This window comes from Nanorana parkeri, unplaced genomic scaffold (genome assembly GCF_000935625.1).
Source record: "Nanorana parkeri isolate BGI_ZX_2015 unplaced genomic scaffold, ASM93562v1 scaffold2159, whole genome shotgun sequence".
In the NCBI taxonomy this organism is placed as follows: domain Eukaryota; kingdom Metazoa; phylum Chordata; class Amphibia; order Anura; family Dicroglossidae; genus Nanorana; species Nanorana parkeri.
Window position 1 is genome coordinate 112,592 of NW_017308427.1, and position 12,596 is coordinate 125,187.

General features: G+C 44.8%; 1 protein-coding gene across 1 annotated transcript in view; it reads left to right on the top strand.

Annotated features, from left to right (window-relative positions):
- LOC108800904 (rho GTPase-activating protein 23-like) overlaps window positions 1–12,596 on the top strand; it is a 77,381-nt gene that overhangs the window by 7,223 nt on the left and 57,562 nt on the right. The window contains exons 2-3 of the mRNA XM_018572889.1: window positions 1,001–1,174; window positions 2,054–2,072. Coding sequence (XP_018428391.1) covers window positions 1,001–1,174; window positions 2,054–2,072 — 193 coding nt within the window. The remainder of the gene's footprint in view (window positions 1–1,000; window positions 1,175–2,053; window positions 2,073–12,596) is intronic.

Below are 12,596 nucleotides of genomic sequence, written 5' to 3' on the forward strand. Positions count from 1 at the left end.
CAATCTCTTTTTCTGTGTCCCCTGTTATCAATGAACAGGAATCCTTTATGAGTGTTCCTGTTCATTGATAACATGGTATGTTTACTATAACTACAATTATGAATGAGCAGGAGGAGATGTAGATCACTCCCGTTGATTCATAATTGAGGATATAGTATACATACCAGGTCCTCAATTATGTACAAACACTCAGCGATCACTGATCGCTGAGTGCTTGTACCCATTCTCCTCTCTGACACACACTGTCATAGGAGGCTGCAAGAGGAGAGCCCAGCCTCCTGTGACAGCGCTGGCTGTCTCCGCCCCCACACCGCTCTGCTGCACTGTGATAGGCGGCCGAGCGGTGTGGAAGGAAAGACACCGGCCGCTCACAGCGCTCGTCCCGCAGCGCTCGGCCGGCTGTCATTTTCTCTCTAATTCCTTTCATCCCTGCTGGGCACTGCTCTGTGTCCCAGCGGGGATGAAAGGAATCACGGCCGCCCCGACAAAACGGCAGGAAAATATCACTTTCGGCATTTAGCCGAAAGTGCCATTTTCGGCAGGCGCCCCCCCCTTCACTTTTCGCCCGGGGCCCGCGCCCCTGCTGCCCCCCCGGTTGTGAGGCCACTGCCTAAGGTGGTTCCTGGTAGTTTGTAAGTGTGTATTCCGCTTTAAATGGCTCCTGAGGGGTACAAGAACTCCTTTCAACTATCTTGAAACTGTTCTTGTGCCAAAAACAAAGCCTTTTATTAGCCTCATGTTTTATTTTTATAAATTTTTTTACAGACCTAAAAGAAATGATTAAAGCGACAATCCACAAATAATCATATATACAAAAAAAGAAAAAACAATACAAACAATAATAAAAACAACCAAAACTACCCTAATACACATTGTGATATTTTGCTTCAGTTGGGGAAGATTAGATTGTTTTAAAGAAAATGTAACCTAGGCAGCTGAATAAATGAAATTGAGATGAATACCATCAGGTCAACAAATGTATTACCTCTCTTCCTTCCAGAACACCATAGCTCAGGATGAGGGATGCCTTCATAATTCCCCACCACCGGAGGAACCCTTTACATGGGTGGGACCCAGGACGCTGGTCATCAGAAAGACCTTACAAGGGTTTGGATTCACCTTGCGCCATTTCATTGTGTACCCACCAGAGTCTGCGGTGCATGCATCAGAGCAGGTACAGTTTGGAAATTATTCCTCATATCCCCATATCTATATGTTAAAATTGGAGCCAAAGGAAAGGTTAAAGTGCTTGACTTGTAGCAGCCAGTTAAGTCTTAGCTTTCATTTCTAACCTAAAGTAAGTAACAGACATGATGCTTTTTTCAGTGTGGCTTTATTCATCACTTTGTTGTTCTGTTGGTTGTTCATTTGATAGCATGCGTTACTGGGGGATGTAGCATCTTAGAACATTTAGGCCCTTTTCACACCTGAGCATTTTGAAGCTTAAAACTACAAAACACTGAACATTAAGAATCCCATTGTCTCCTATGGGGCCTTTGCATACCGGAGAACTCAAGCTCCTGTATCTAATCCCCATTGCTCCAAAAATTACAGAAGCTTCTTTTCACACTGAATCAAGCATTTTAGCCCCATAGACCTTAAGTGGTGCACCTGAAAAATCCTTGAAAAACATGTGTTTACATGTGTTTTTTTATGTGCTCCTATTAAAATAATCTGGGCCCAAGAGTGCTTCATTCTGCTTCTGTGCTACAAGTGCATAAAATGCTTAAAACTTGTCAACAAGAGAAAAAGAAGCCTGTAAATCGCCTGGCTAAAACACACTAAGGTGTGATAGCAGTCCAATGCTCATTTGACATGTTGTGCTATGAATTTGAATATAGACTCCACAGCCTGCCATACAGAGCTGGGAAACATCCTGTCTGGAGTAACATGGATTCTACAATTCTCCTATTACAATTCTATTAAATACATTTAGCAGGATTTTAATTGTCAGAAGTGTTGCTGGATCTTTCTCTTTGACATTTGTCTTAATCTTGCATCACATAGCATGATGACAATCCCTGTATTAATTGTAATCTCTTTTTCTTTGCAGGAAGAAAATGTCAGCAGAGGTAAGATGTCAAACTGACATGCTTGTAAAACTTGTGTTTGAAAGAGCGGGAATTGATGTGGTGTTTGCAGTGGTAATATTCTTAACATGATAAACTAACCTTTTTAGCTATTTGAAAGTAAACATTAACAGGGTTATTCATAAAAAGGGTGAAAAGTTTGGAGAAGGCAGGAGAAATGAACAATCTAGGCCAAAATAGCTGATTTGAAAATTGTCTCCAATTCAGCTCACTTTCCAGTTCATCTATTTTGTCCTAAATTGTTCACTTCTCTTGCCGTCTCCAAACTCTTCACCATTTTGTGAATAACCCTGTAAGTTTTGCTTTTTGTTTCTAGCAGTGTGTTTGGTGTTACCTATTTTAGGTTAAAGTAAACTTATTGATGCAGGGTAATGTCCTTATTTGATATTTTTGGACATATATTTGCAGGAAAACAACCCTTTGCATCTCTGAAAACTAACTGTAAACTAACTACACTCCAAGTCACTCAGCCTGTACAAGTGTGATTATCATGAGTTATAACTTCACTTACTGTAAACTACATCTTCATATGGTCAACTCCAGACAACATTTTTGTTCATGTGGTATAGATTTGGAGAAGAAGAGGCATTGTTCAGGTATTTTGAGAGCCAGCGGGGCCGACTAGCACTTTTTCCATCTGACCATAGAAAATCTGCAGAAAATCTATAGGTGTATGGCCAGCTTAATACTCCTGGTCTCAACTGCCGACTCTCAATACATCGTTACTGACAGACCAGGAACTTCCTGTTCTGTCACGCCTCCATGTCTGTGATTGGCGAGCACTGTAACTTACAGGCAAGGAGGTGTGACAGCACATTGTAGCACACTGCCACTCATCACAGACAGGGCACTTTCTAAACATAAACAAAAATGGATTTGTTATTGTACAACTGTAATGTGTATACACAGTGTGTGTATATGTATAATAAAAATACATTTGTATTTGTATTTATGACTATACACTGATTTGCAAAATTCATAATTCATAAAGAGTATCTGCGACACTCTTCCGAATTCCTTCATGCATCTAGGTGACAAATTTCGGTGGTTGCACAAGATTCAAGTAACTGTTGCAAACAGGTACATACATTTTTTGCAAACACCAAGATTTGTCGTGCAGAGACGCAGTGAGGCTGGCAGGTCCAGACACTGCGTCCTTAGTGCAGCTTAGGATTACTGAACCGGATAAAATCACAGGCTCAGTATTAATAAACTGACAATAGAATTTGTTGTAACACACAATAACTTCTTGTTCCTGAATATTTCATCCAGCTAAAATGTACTGCCATGGGGGCCAGGTTTCCCCCAAGCTGTGCTAATTTGATCATGGGATTTTGGGAACAGTTTTTTTTAACATTATGTTATAATACAATTATTATTACCCATGAAGAGATCTGCTTCATCAGCTTCTCTCCAGCGTTTGAAGCTGGAGAGTGACACAAGAATGCGGAAGTGATGTAATATACATCACTTCTGCATTCTGACACCGCAGAGGGGACCGGAGGGAGATTGTGTACCGATCTCCCCCTGATCCCCTTTCACAGAGCGCACGGACCGGCACCTTATACAAGCGATCCGTCGGCTATAGAGCTGGCAGATCACTTGCATGTAAACAGGCATCACTGCCTGTTTTTAAATTTGGGTAGGCTCCCGATCGTGAGCGAGTGCCCACTCAGATCTAGGAAGCTCCCGGCCGGCTGTATTTCTACAACGGCCAGCCGGGAGGCGGTTAAATAGCTTTGCAACCGTGGGTCTGAATGAGGGACTTGAAATCAGAAGTCAGAATTTGTTTCAGATTTCTACTGCTGTCAGACCCGACTTGACAGGTTTTCCTTTACTTTGTGTTACTGTGACACCAGGCAAAAATGTGCTAACCCCTCTAATACTATTGAAAAATAGGGTTTTTCGTATTGTCCATTGAGGGACGCAGCACATCATATTCATGAATTATTATACTGCCTACAGGAGGAATGGACACAAGGCCCAACAACAGAAGGCCAGTCAATTGGGCCATAACTCCTCCTCTAGATATCCTTCTCAGTTTTTAATTTGTGTCCTTAAACAGGAACTTTACCCATAGCTTTAAAATAACAACAAGCACACCTCTAAAATGTTTAGTAATGACAATCTACAAACGGATACTTCTACATAATTGCAGGCTTTGTATTCTTTGCATACCTTATTTCTTTCCCAGTCTTCTGACAGTGGCCATGTTAATTAAGGGCAGGTTTCTAGCTCTCCCTTTACTTTCTGAAACACTGGAACATCTGACTAGGACATGTGACCATGCACATCATTTCAGGGGAGGAAAATGCCAGTCAGCCCCTTCACCCTGCCCTGCTTTTACCCTCCTCCCTTCCTGTACCACCTGCCCTCTCCCCCCTCTACGCTATGCCTGGTTCCCCATTGTACATGGGTGCAGGAACTCGAGCGTAGAGGTCTCTTCTGCGCTTCCTGTCCTGCGCTGCGTGCCGTCCCCCCATTGGTGTCATTGTTGTTATTGTCTTTCCCTAAATGTCTGCAATTGTGATGTATTATTTTGTGGATTTTTGTGTTGTTTATTTTTGTTTATCTGCAAAAACTTTCTCCAATAAATACTTATTATACAAAAGATTACAGATGATATTTCCCAGCAATGTTCTGCGGATGTAACATTCCCAGGATGCAACACTTTGGCACATTACATAATTTGTGCCACAGGTGAACCAGGAAATAGATGAACTCTATTTGTAAAAAGAAATGAAAAACAAGTCTGTTTAACTAAAGATGATTTTTTTTTTTAAGCAAGTATTTCTTTATTGTGGTATTTATGATACAAAACAAACAGTAATCAATGCAGGATCAATACAAGATAAGTACAATCTGGGGGCCAGCCGACCACCCAGGCAGTTACGTCATACAAGCATCTGTAACTAATACCAGGTAAGTATGCATAACCAAACAGCAATGGATGCAAATATTTTTCGAGAGTTCATCTCTATAGTACCAGGTAACTGCAATTAAACAAGATGACATGAGAACCAGGAGAATACGATAGGGGAGGGGGAAGGGGAAGGGTAGGGTGCGGTGTGTTTACTACAGGGTCACCAAAATTGTCTGTGTCAAGGCATGTTGGTTGTAAACAGGTATGGTCGAAGAGCAGAGCAACCGATATCTTTTGTCTTCTGGGAGTTTACCGATTAGGGTATGTGAAAGGTGAGGTGGTCAATACATTAGGGCGAAGAGGGATTGCAATGTGATGTTAATGATAATGATAGTGTGGGGCTCCCCCAACCAGTCCTATGGGCATGAAGGGTCTCTATTGTTTAGGTACATATATAAGGTTAACAGAGAAAACTCATAAAACATCAAGTTCGCCTAAGGAGCCCGTGGATTTAGCCAGTAAGTACCATTTGGAATATTGAAACAGCGACATCACATCTTTCAATTGAGGGGTGGTCATTTCGTGTACCAAATACTGTGTCCAGGTCTTAAAGAATCTGTCTGTCAAGTGTTGGTTGTGCTTGGTGTCGAGTTTCTGAATGAGCGTCAGTGTGGGGGGAGTAGTTAGCAGCCAGGCTCTAAGAATTAATGTTTTAGCGGCCAAGAGGCAGAGATGTTCCCATTGGGTCAATGAAGGGCGGGAAGTGTTGGAGATGTCTTGTATTACTTGGACTAGACAGTACGTGGGGGTAAGCAACCCTTGGTGAGGTGACAGTAAAGATATATATCGTAGAGTGTAGTCCCAAAAACGGTGGATGATAGGACATTCCCAAAAGAGGTGTGTCAGGTTTGGGCGGTGGGCTTGGCATTTCGGGCAATTTTGGAGCCAAGGTGAGCTGGGACATGTGGGACCAAAATTAAAGGTGCAATAGGCTCTATTAATTAACTTAAATTGTATTTCCCTCCATTGTTCGCTGCATACATTCTTGCAAACAGCCCGCCAGCTTCTGAGCATCAGGTCATAAGTATCTACAGGGGACAACTGTACCAACGTGGCCCATTTATGTGCATAACAAGGGATTATGGAGGTGGGTTCCTCATGTGAAGGGTGAAGTATGGAGTAAGCCTGTGACAGCGAGATTTTGTTTTTGGGATGTGCCGTTATTTTGGAAAAGGGGGAGATGTCATCAGGACGCACGGGAAGGTGAATGTGTGCCTTAAGAAATGAGGTGATCTGGCCATATTGTAGAAAGTGAGCAGGGGATATTAGGTTAGATGTCACTAAGTCTTGTAAGGATCTACATTCAGGACAAGGGGCACCCCTGACGTGTCCCTCTGTGTAAATGAAACGGTGGGGAGAGAAAGGTGGTAGTAAAAATGCGTGCCATCGGAGATGTGTACATGGAGGCTATATAATTTAAAAAGCTTCCTTCAAACCACATATGGCGGAGAACCTGTTGAAGCCATCGCCAGCTGACGCTATCAAATGCCTTCTCCGCGTCCAGAGCCAGAAGGGCCGTGGGACACGAAGAGGACACCGACAGGCGCGAGTATTCCATGGCTGTGATGACCTTCCTAATGTTGGTGATCGCTGAACGTCCAGACACTAAACCTGCTTGGGCCGGAGAAATGAGTGAGGGCAAAATGGACGCTAACCTGTCCGCCATTATTTTAGACAGGTATTTAGCGTCTTGGTTTAGCAGTGAAATGGGCCGGTAAGATCCTGGTCGCAGTGGGTCTTTGTCAGGTTTAGGGATCAGTCTAATGAATGCCTCATTGAAAGTATGGGGGTATTGTTTAGTGCGTAGAACATAGTTGTATAAGGTAAGTAAAGTCAGCGTCACATCTTCCGACAATAATTTGTAAAAATCAGATGACATACGATCAGGACCGGGTGCCTTGGCTCGAGGAGACGCTGCAATGACCTGTAGTAATTCCTGGGCAGTTATTTCAGCATTTAGGCTTGCCACTTCCGACTCCGATAGAGAGGGCAATTTCACCCCCCGTAGATAGGCTTCACCTCCATCAGACTCAGAAGTGGGTACACCATAAAGGGTCCTGTAATAAGTAGAGAAAATGTCAGACACTGTATTAGGGTTAGACTGAATGTTTCCTTTGTCATCTATTAGATTTAGGATGTGAGAAGGGGGGCGTGCTCCCCGAGCCAAGTTAGCCAGTAGCCTGCTTGCCTTATTACCAAATTTAAACAGATCCACCTCCCTATAGGCCCTAATCTGCAAATCATATTGGCTGAGCCAGTTATCGCAAGTTTGTTTGGCTTGGACCCACATCAGCCTGTGTTCGTCATTAGGAAAAGATTTGTATGTGGAATAAGCCACTCTGGCCGACGTACATGCGTCTTTGTATTTTTGCAGGACTAGTTTCTTTTGGGAGGTGGAGTATGCTAATATCCTACCACGCAATACTGCCTTTGCTGCTTCCCAATACAGGATAGGGTCATCAATGTGCTGAGCGTTACATTCAGCGTATTCGTGCCACCATAAGGATAAGTTTTGCTGAAAAATTTCATCATGCAGCAGATGTGATGGGAAACGCCAAACCATAGGCGTGGATGGAACATCTAGTCGGTGGAATAAAATGGATACAGGAGAGTGATCAGATATGACCATGTTTTCGATTTCTACCGATTGTATTTTTGTCAGTAGATTTGGGGAGGTGAGGATCAGATCTATGCGTGACATTACTCCATGTACGTGGGAAAAATGAGTAAAGTCCCTTTCTAGAGGGTGCAGGTGTCTCCATGAATCCTCCAGTCCACTGTTGGCGATAAAGGAGCTAAGGGGCTTGTCCCGGCCAGAAGATGGTGGGGAAGTGGAGCTTGGGACAGTAAGTGAGGAGCCAGACCTATCTTCCAATGGGGAAGGTACTGCATTGAAGTCGCCTCCGACAATGCGGTATTTGGTAGTAACTGGCACGTTCAGGTGGGAGAGTAGAGATATGTAGAAGGGTTCATTTTGGGTATTTGGGCCATACACATTCCATACGTCCATGGTCGCTGACCCAATTTGGATTGTAGCACAGGGCCATCGACCTTCAGAGGGGTCAAATGAGTGTGACAAAAGGGAGCAAGGTAGTGATTTGCGAATGAGCGTGATCACTCCGGCGGGGCGGCCCTTCGCTGGTGCTCCCACTGCTGTCCCCACCCAAGATCGCTTAAGTCTGGTGATATCGGACGTCTGTAGGTGAGTTTCCTGGAGGAGGGCTACATCTGTTTTGAGTTTTTTGAGATTGGTGCAGTATACGGTTTCGTTTGTGGGGGGATTTCAATCCTTTCACGTTCCGCGTGACTACTTTCAAGGTGGTTCCCATCTGAAGAGTGGTAGGTATAGGTCACGTGGAATAATCAGGTAGTACATAAAGTTAGTGGCATGCATGGGTATCCCTGAGCACCATGCACACCAGGAGTGGTAAATTCCAGAGTAGGTGTTAGAGGAAGTGTCGGTTGCATTGCAAATCTGGCTTTCGGGAGCGCCCCGTGAAACATCTCCCTGTAATAAATGGGGGAAGGTGGGAGGTAGGAGATGGGTAAAAGGGCTGGGACATGTCATCGGTAATGCGCGAACCAAAAACATAGAAAAAAATAGTAATACATCAGTTCTAGTATGCGACTAGTAGGCGACTTTCCCTGAGGCGTGTGTGTGGTTTCAAAGATTGTTGAACCCTAGGAATCCACGTGGATCGGGTTCTCGTAAACATCTGTATTATAACTCTAGTGGTGAGCTCCGTCCCTGGAGCAACGTCCTAGAATAAATGTTAAACACGGATTGGACCCTGTCCATAATTAGTAAAGCTGCGCAGATAACAGTGCCTCAAGCTTTCTTTTTCCGTGGAGGACTATCAGACACTGATTGAGTGTTTAGGTTGAGCAGGGATTTAATGTAGGCCTGGGCCGTGGGCGCAGAGGTGAATGATTTAGTGTGACCATCAGGTGTTACTATTCGGAGTATAGTAAATTTAATGCGTTGTGCCACCAGCATCTGGCATGACTCGTGGAATGCTTTCCGTTGCTTGGAGAGGACAGCCGAATAGTCCGCAAATAGAAGGAGTTTATGGCCTCCAGCGATCAGGTGGTGTTGGGCTCGGTAGGCCATGATTATGTCACGTCGATCAGCAAAGTCCAGGTAGCGTACTATAACAGGCCTTGGTTTTTGCTGATCCCTGGGTGGGCCGAGTCTATGGGCCCTCTCCACTTTGCAGGGTGCACGCATGCCTAAGGCCTGGGGTATGGTGCAGGAGCAAAAGGTATGCAGTTCTCCCGGGGGAATCGATTCTGGGAGGCCAATGATACGCAAGTTGTTGCGCCTCAGTCTATTTTCAAGGTCATCCACCTTGTCTAAAAGATAGCCAACTTGCTTATGCTCATCGTTTTGTGTGACTTGTAGGCCCTGCATTCGATCCTCCAGTTCCCCCATTCGTTGTTCCACATTGGTTATACGTGTGGATTGCTGTTCTAGCGCCTGATTTATCCCTCCCATATGCTGTTGTATGGTATCAGTAATAATAGCGGCCAGATCAGCTTTTAGGTATGAAGCCACCGCCGAGGCCAGCAATTGATAGTCCACTCCAGCGTGAGATAGATGGGGTATATTAGGAGGCAACTCACCCGTTGCGTCTGTCTGCATGGTGTCCCTGCTTTCACTTTGTTCCGCCATGTTAGATGCTTCACGTGGCGCGTCAGTCAGCGGCAAGATGTTCCGTTTCACTGACTGAGGCCGCGAAACAAACTTATCCATCGTCTGCAGGTCAGTGCGGTGTTCGCTACTGACAGGGTATACCGGTTGTGAGTGTTTGCAGTCCGTGTTCGGTGGATTTGGAAGAGATACGGGACGGAGCTCTTTCACACACCTCTATTCCATCGGGCGCCGGAACCGGAAGTAAAGATGATTTTAAATCAGCATGCAGAGCTGCATGCTGATGTGATTTTTAGTGAAAGGGAGTAAAGGTCCACTTTAAGGATAATGGATGCCTGTCTTTTATGACTTTGTGGAAACACTCTTCTTTATTCAACTGCTGCTTGTAAATTTAGGCTGAATGCAAAATCTTACCCACTCAGCCACTGTGCACTATCTCCAAAGTACTTTGAATTGGTGATCTCACTGCAACTGCCCTGCAGCAGCTTTGCTTCTGCTGTGGCATGCATTTAAGTGCCTTATCAGCAGCACAGCGCTCTGCTTCTTGTGCCATGTCAGCCTAGTCTGAAGATTCATTACACTCCCTGCTCCAGGTCAAGAGCCATAGCAGTTCTATGTGAGTGGGTTGTGAGCAGTGCAGACTGAGTCAGGATCCCCCTGTGTATTCCCACAAAGCTCATTATACAGTGCTTGGTGCTATTGGGACCAGTTCTCCTTCGTCTGTAGCCATTTTCTATAGCAGGTTTCTGCCACCAATTTTGAAGTTGATAGCTCCTGCAGAATAGGGGGTGGGGGGTAGTTTCACATTCACTTTTCATCCTTTTCTTTCCAATGCACCAATTGGCTCTGCCACCTGCAGAGAGGGTTTTTTTTTTTGCAGGCTTATCCCCCTATTCCTCTCTGGCTATGGGCATAGTCCGGTCCATAAACGGAAAAGGATGAAGGCATAAGGCTGTAAAACAATGACCATGCATTATGGGAAGGCTTACCCTTCCCTATCAGTGATTGCTATCCCTTGCTTGATACATATGGAAAATGTTTTGCCGTGAGATAGAGAACAGGTTGCTCAGCTAAGGCATGCAGACATGCTGATCTTTTGGAGCAGGACCGGATTAACATAGGGGTGGGGGAAGCTCCCGCTTCATGTCCACCCCTGCAAATAGACCATGGCCGGGCCCTTTTATAGATACTTTGCTGTTTTTTCTTTAAAAACATGTTCAGTTCTTCATTTTCCAGTCGGTCCCCGCATTGCTCTCCCCCGCCCCCTGTATGGGTGCCTCCATCAGCTAAGCTGCTGCTGTGGAGGCACCCTTGCCTGGTCCTGGCCATGCCAGCAGTACCTGTGTGGGTTCATAGACACACATAGCCCTGCGGCAGGCCACACCCCTCTTCTCCCAACAGGTTGGTTGACGGCAGAAGGAGCCTATGGCTCCTCTGCACTCAGTATCCTCCCAGGGGGGGGGGGGGGGGTTGGACGACGACACAAAAAGGTACTGGTTGTTTTTTACCTTAATGCAGAGAATGCATTAAGGTAAAATACGACCAGTCTTTACTACTACTTTAACATTCTCTCTACCTGATGTACCTGTTCGTCCAATGAAGCATCAGCCCCTAGATGCTGAGTACCACACCGCTCTTTAGCATTTTATGCTTAATGCCATTTTTATGTGCAGGACATTGCAATGTTATTTGTCTATTTATTTTATTGGTGGAATGTGTTTTTTATCATCATAAATAAGCTAGCCGATACTTGCACTATCTAACCTTTTCTTCACATGCCCCTTTTCACCCAGTCGCACCCAAGTCGTATTGGCGGCATACAAGAGGGTGCTGTTGTGTTATGAGGAGGCAAACCACCAGTAAGGGTGGATGCTTGCATGGATTTCCTCCTTCTTTGTGGTGAAAGATAACAAGGAGAGGTGGAACAGCACACTGTTACCTGTAGTGGGTACAGAAGCTCTGGTGCTCACTTGTTTCTGTGATTGATCCACACAAGTGCAAACTGTCCTCTGTAATGCTGTGGGATCAGGAAATATTGTGAGTGATCCAATAATACATATGCATGCAATTCCTCCCCATCCTCGCTTAACTTGAATGCACTGGCCATGACATGCTTAGCCATTAGTGGTGGAAGTCTGATCTGAGACCATTTTTTTAATCTGGTGTTTCTTTTGCTGGACTCTTGGCCCGGGCACCATTGTTGTTGAGCTGACTACTTTGTGTACTCTCCCCTGGCTGCTGCTGCTGCTTTGGCACATTCAGCCAAAGGATGAGTAGTACTGAGGAGTCTCGGGATTTGGCCTCATTTCCCAAACTTGAGGATACTATTTAAGTCCTTATTGATGCTGTACAAACATGCCTTGGCATGGAACAACCTGTGTTGACAGTGCGTATGGTCACTAGCCTGGGTTTTCTTAAAACCTGGCCCTAGTCTTCTAAAACCTTGCTATACACTCTTATTTAACATGTTTAGTGCAATGATTAGCCTAACCCTGAAGAAGTCTAGTTCTCCCAAGTGTTTTGCCCAGCTATATCTCAATGAGGAACGGTTGTTTAAACAATGGTCACTCCTATTGTTGGACCCAGCCATTTCCTGTCCTAACCTTAACTGTTCTTTCGCATGATGTCCCGGTATTTAAAGACCCTGAGGGCAAGAGACTTGATGTCCTATCTAAGGCCTTATATACCTTCATGGGCTTAATCCTGCAGTTGCCATTGTTATTATGTCCAGCTGTCAGACCTTAGCTATCTGGTCCAAGGCCATTTCTCTGGGTTCTGGTTCTATCCTGACAGATGTCAAAGTGCTTGAGTCTGCTCTATTAAATATACAAAAAGGTTCTCTTCTCAATCCACATGTGGAGGACTCTTTGGCATCAAATAAGTCATGAGGGAATAAAGTAGCATTTTGCCTCAGAAAAAGAGGCCTAGGCCC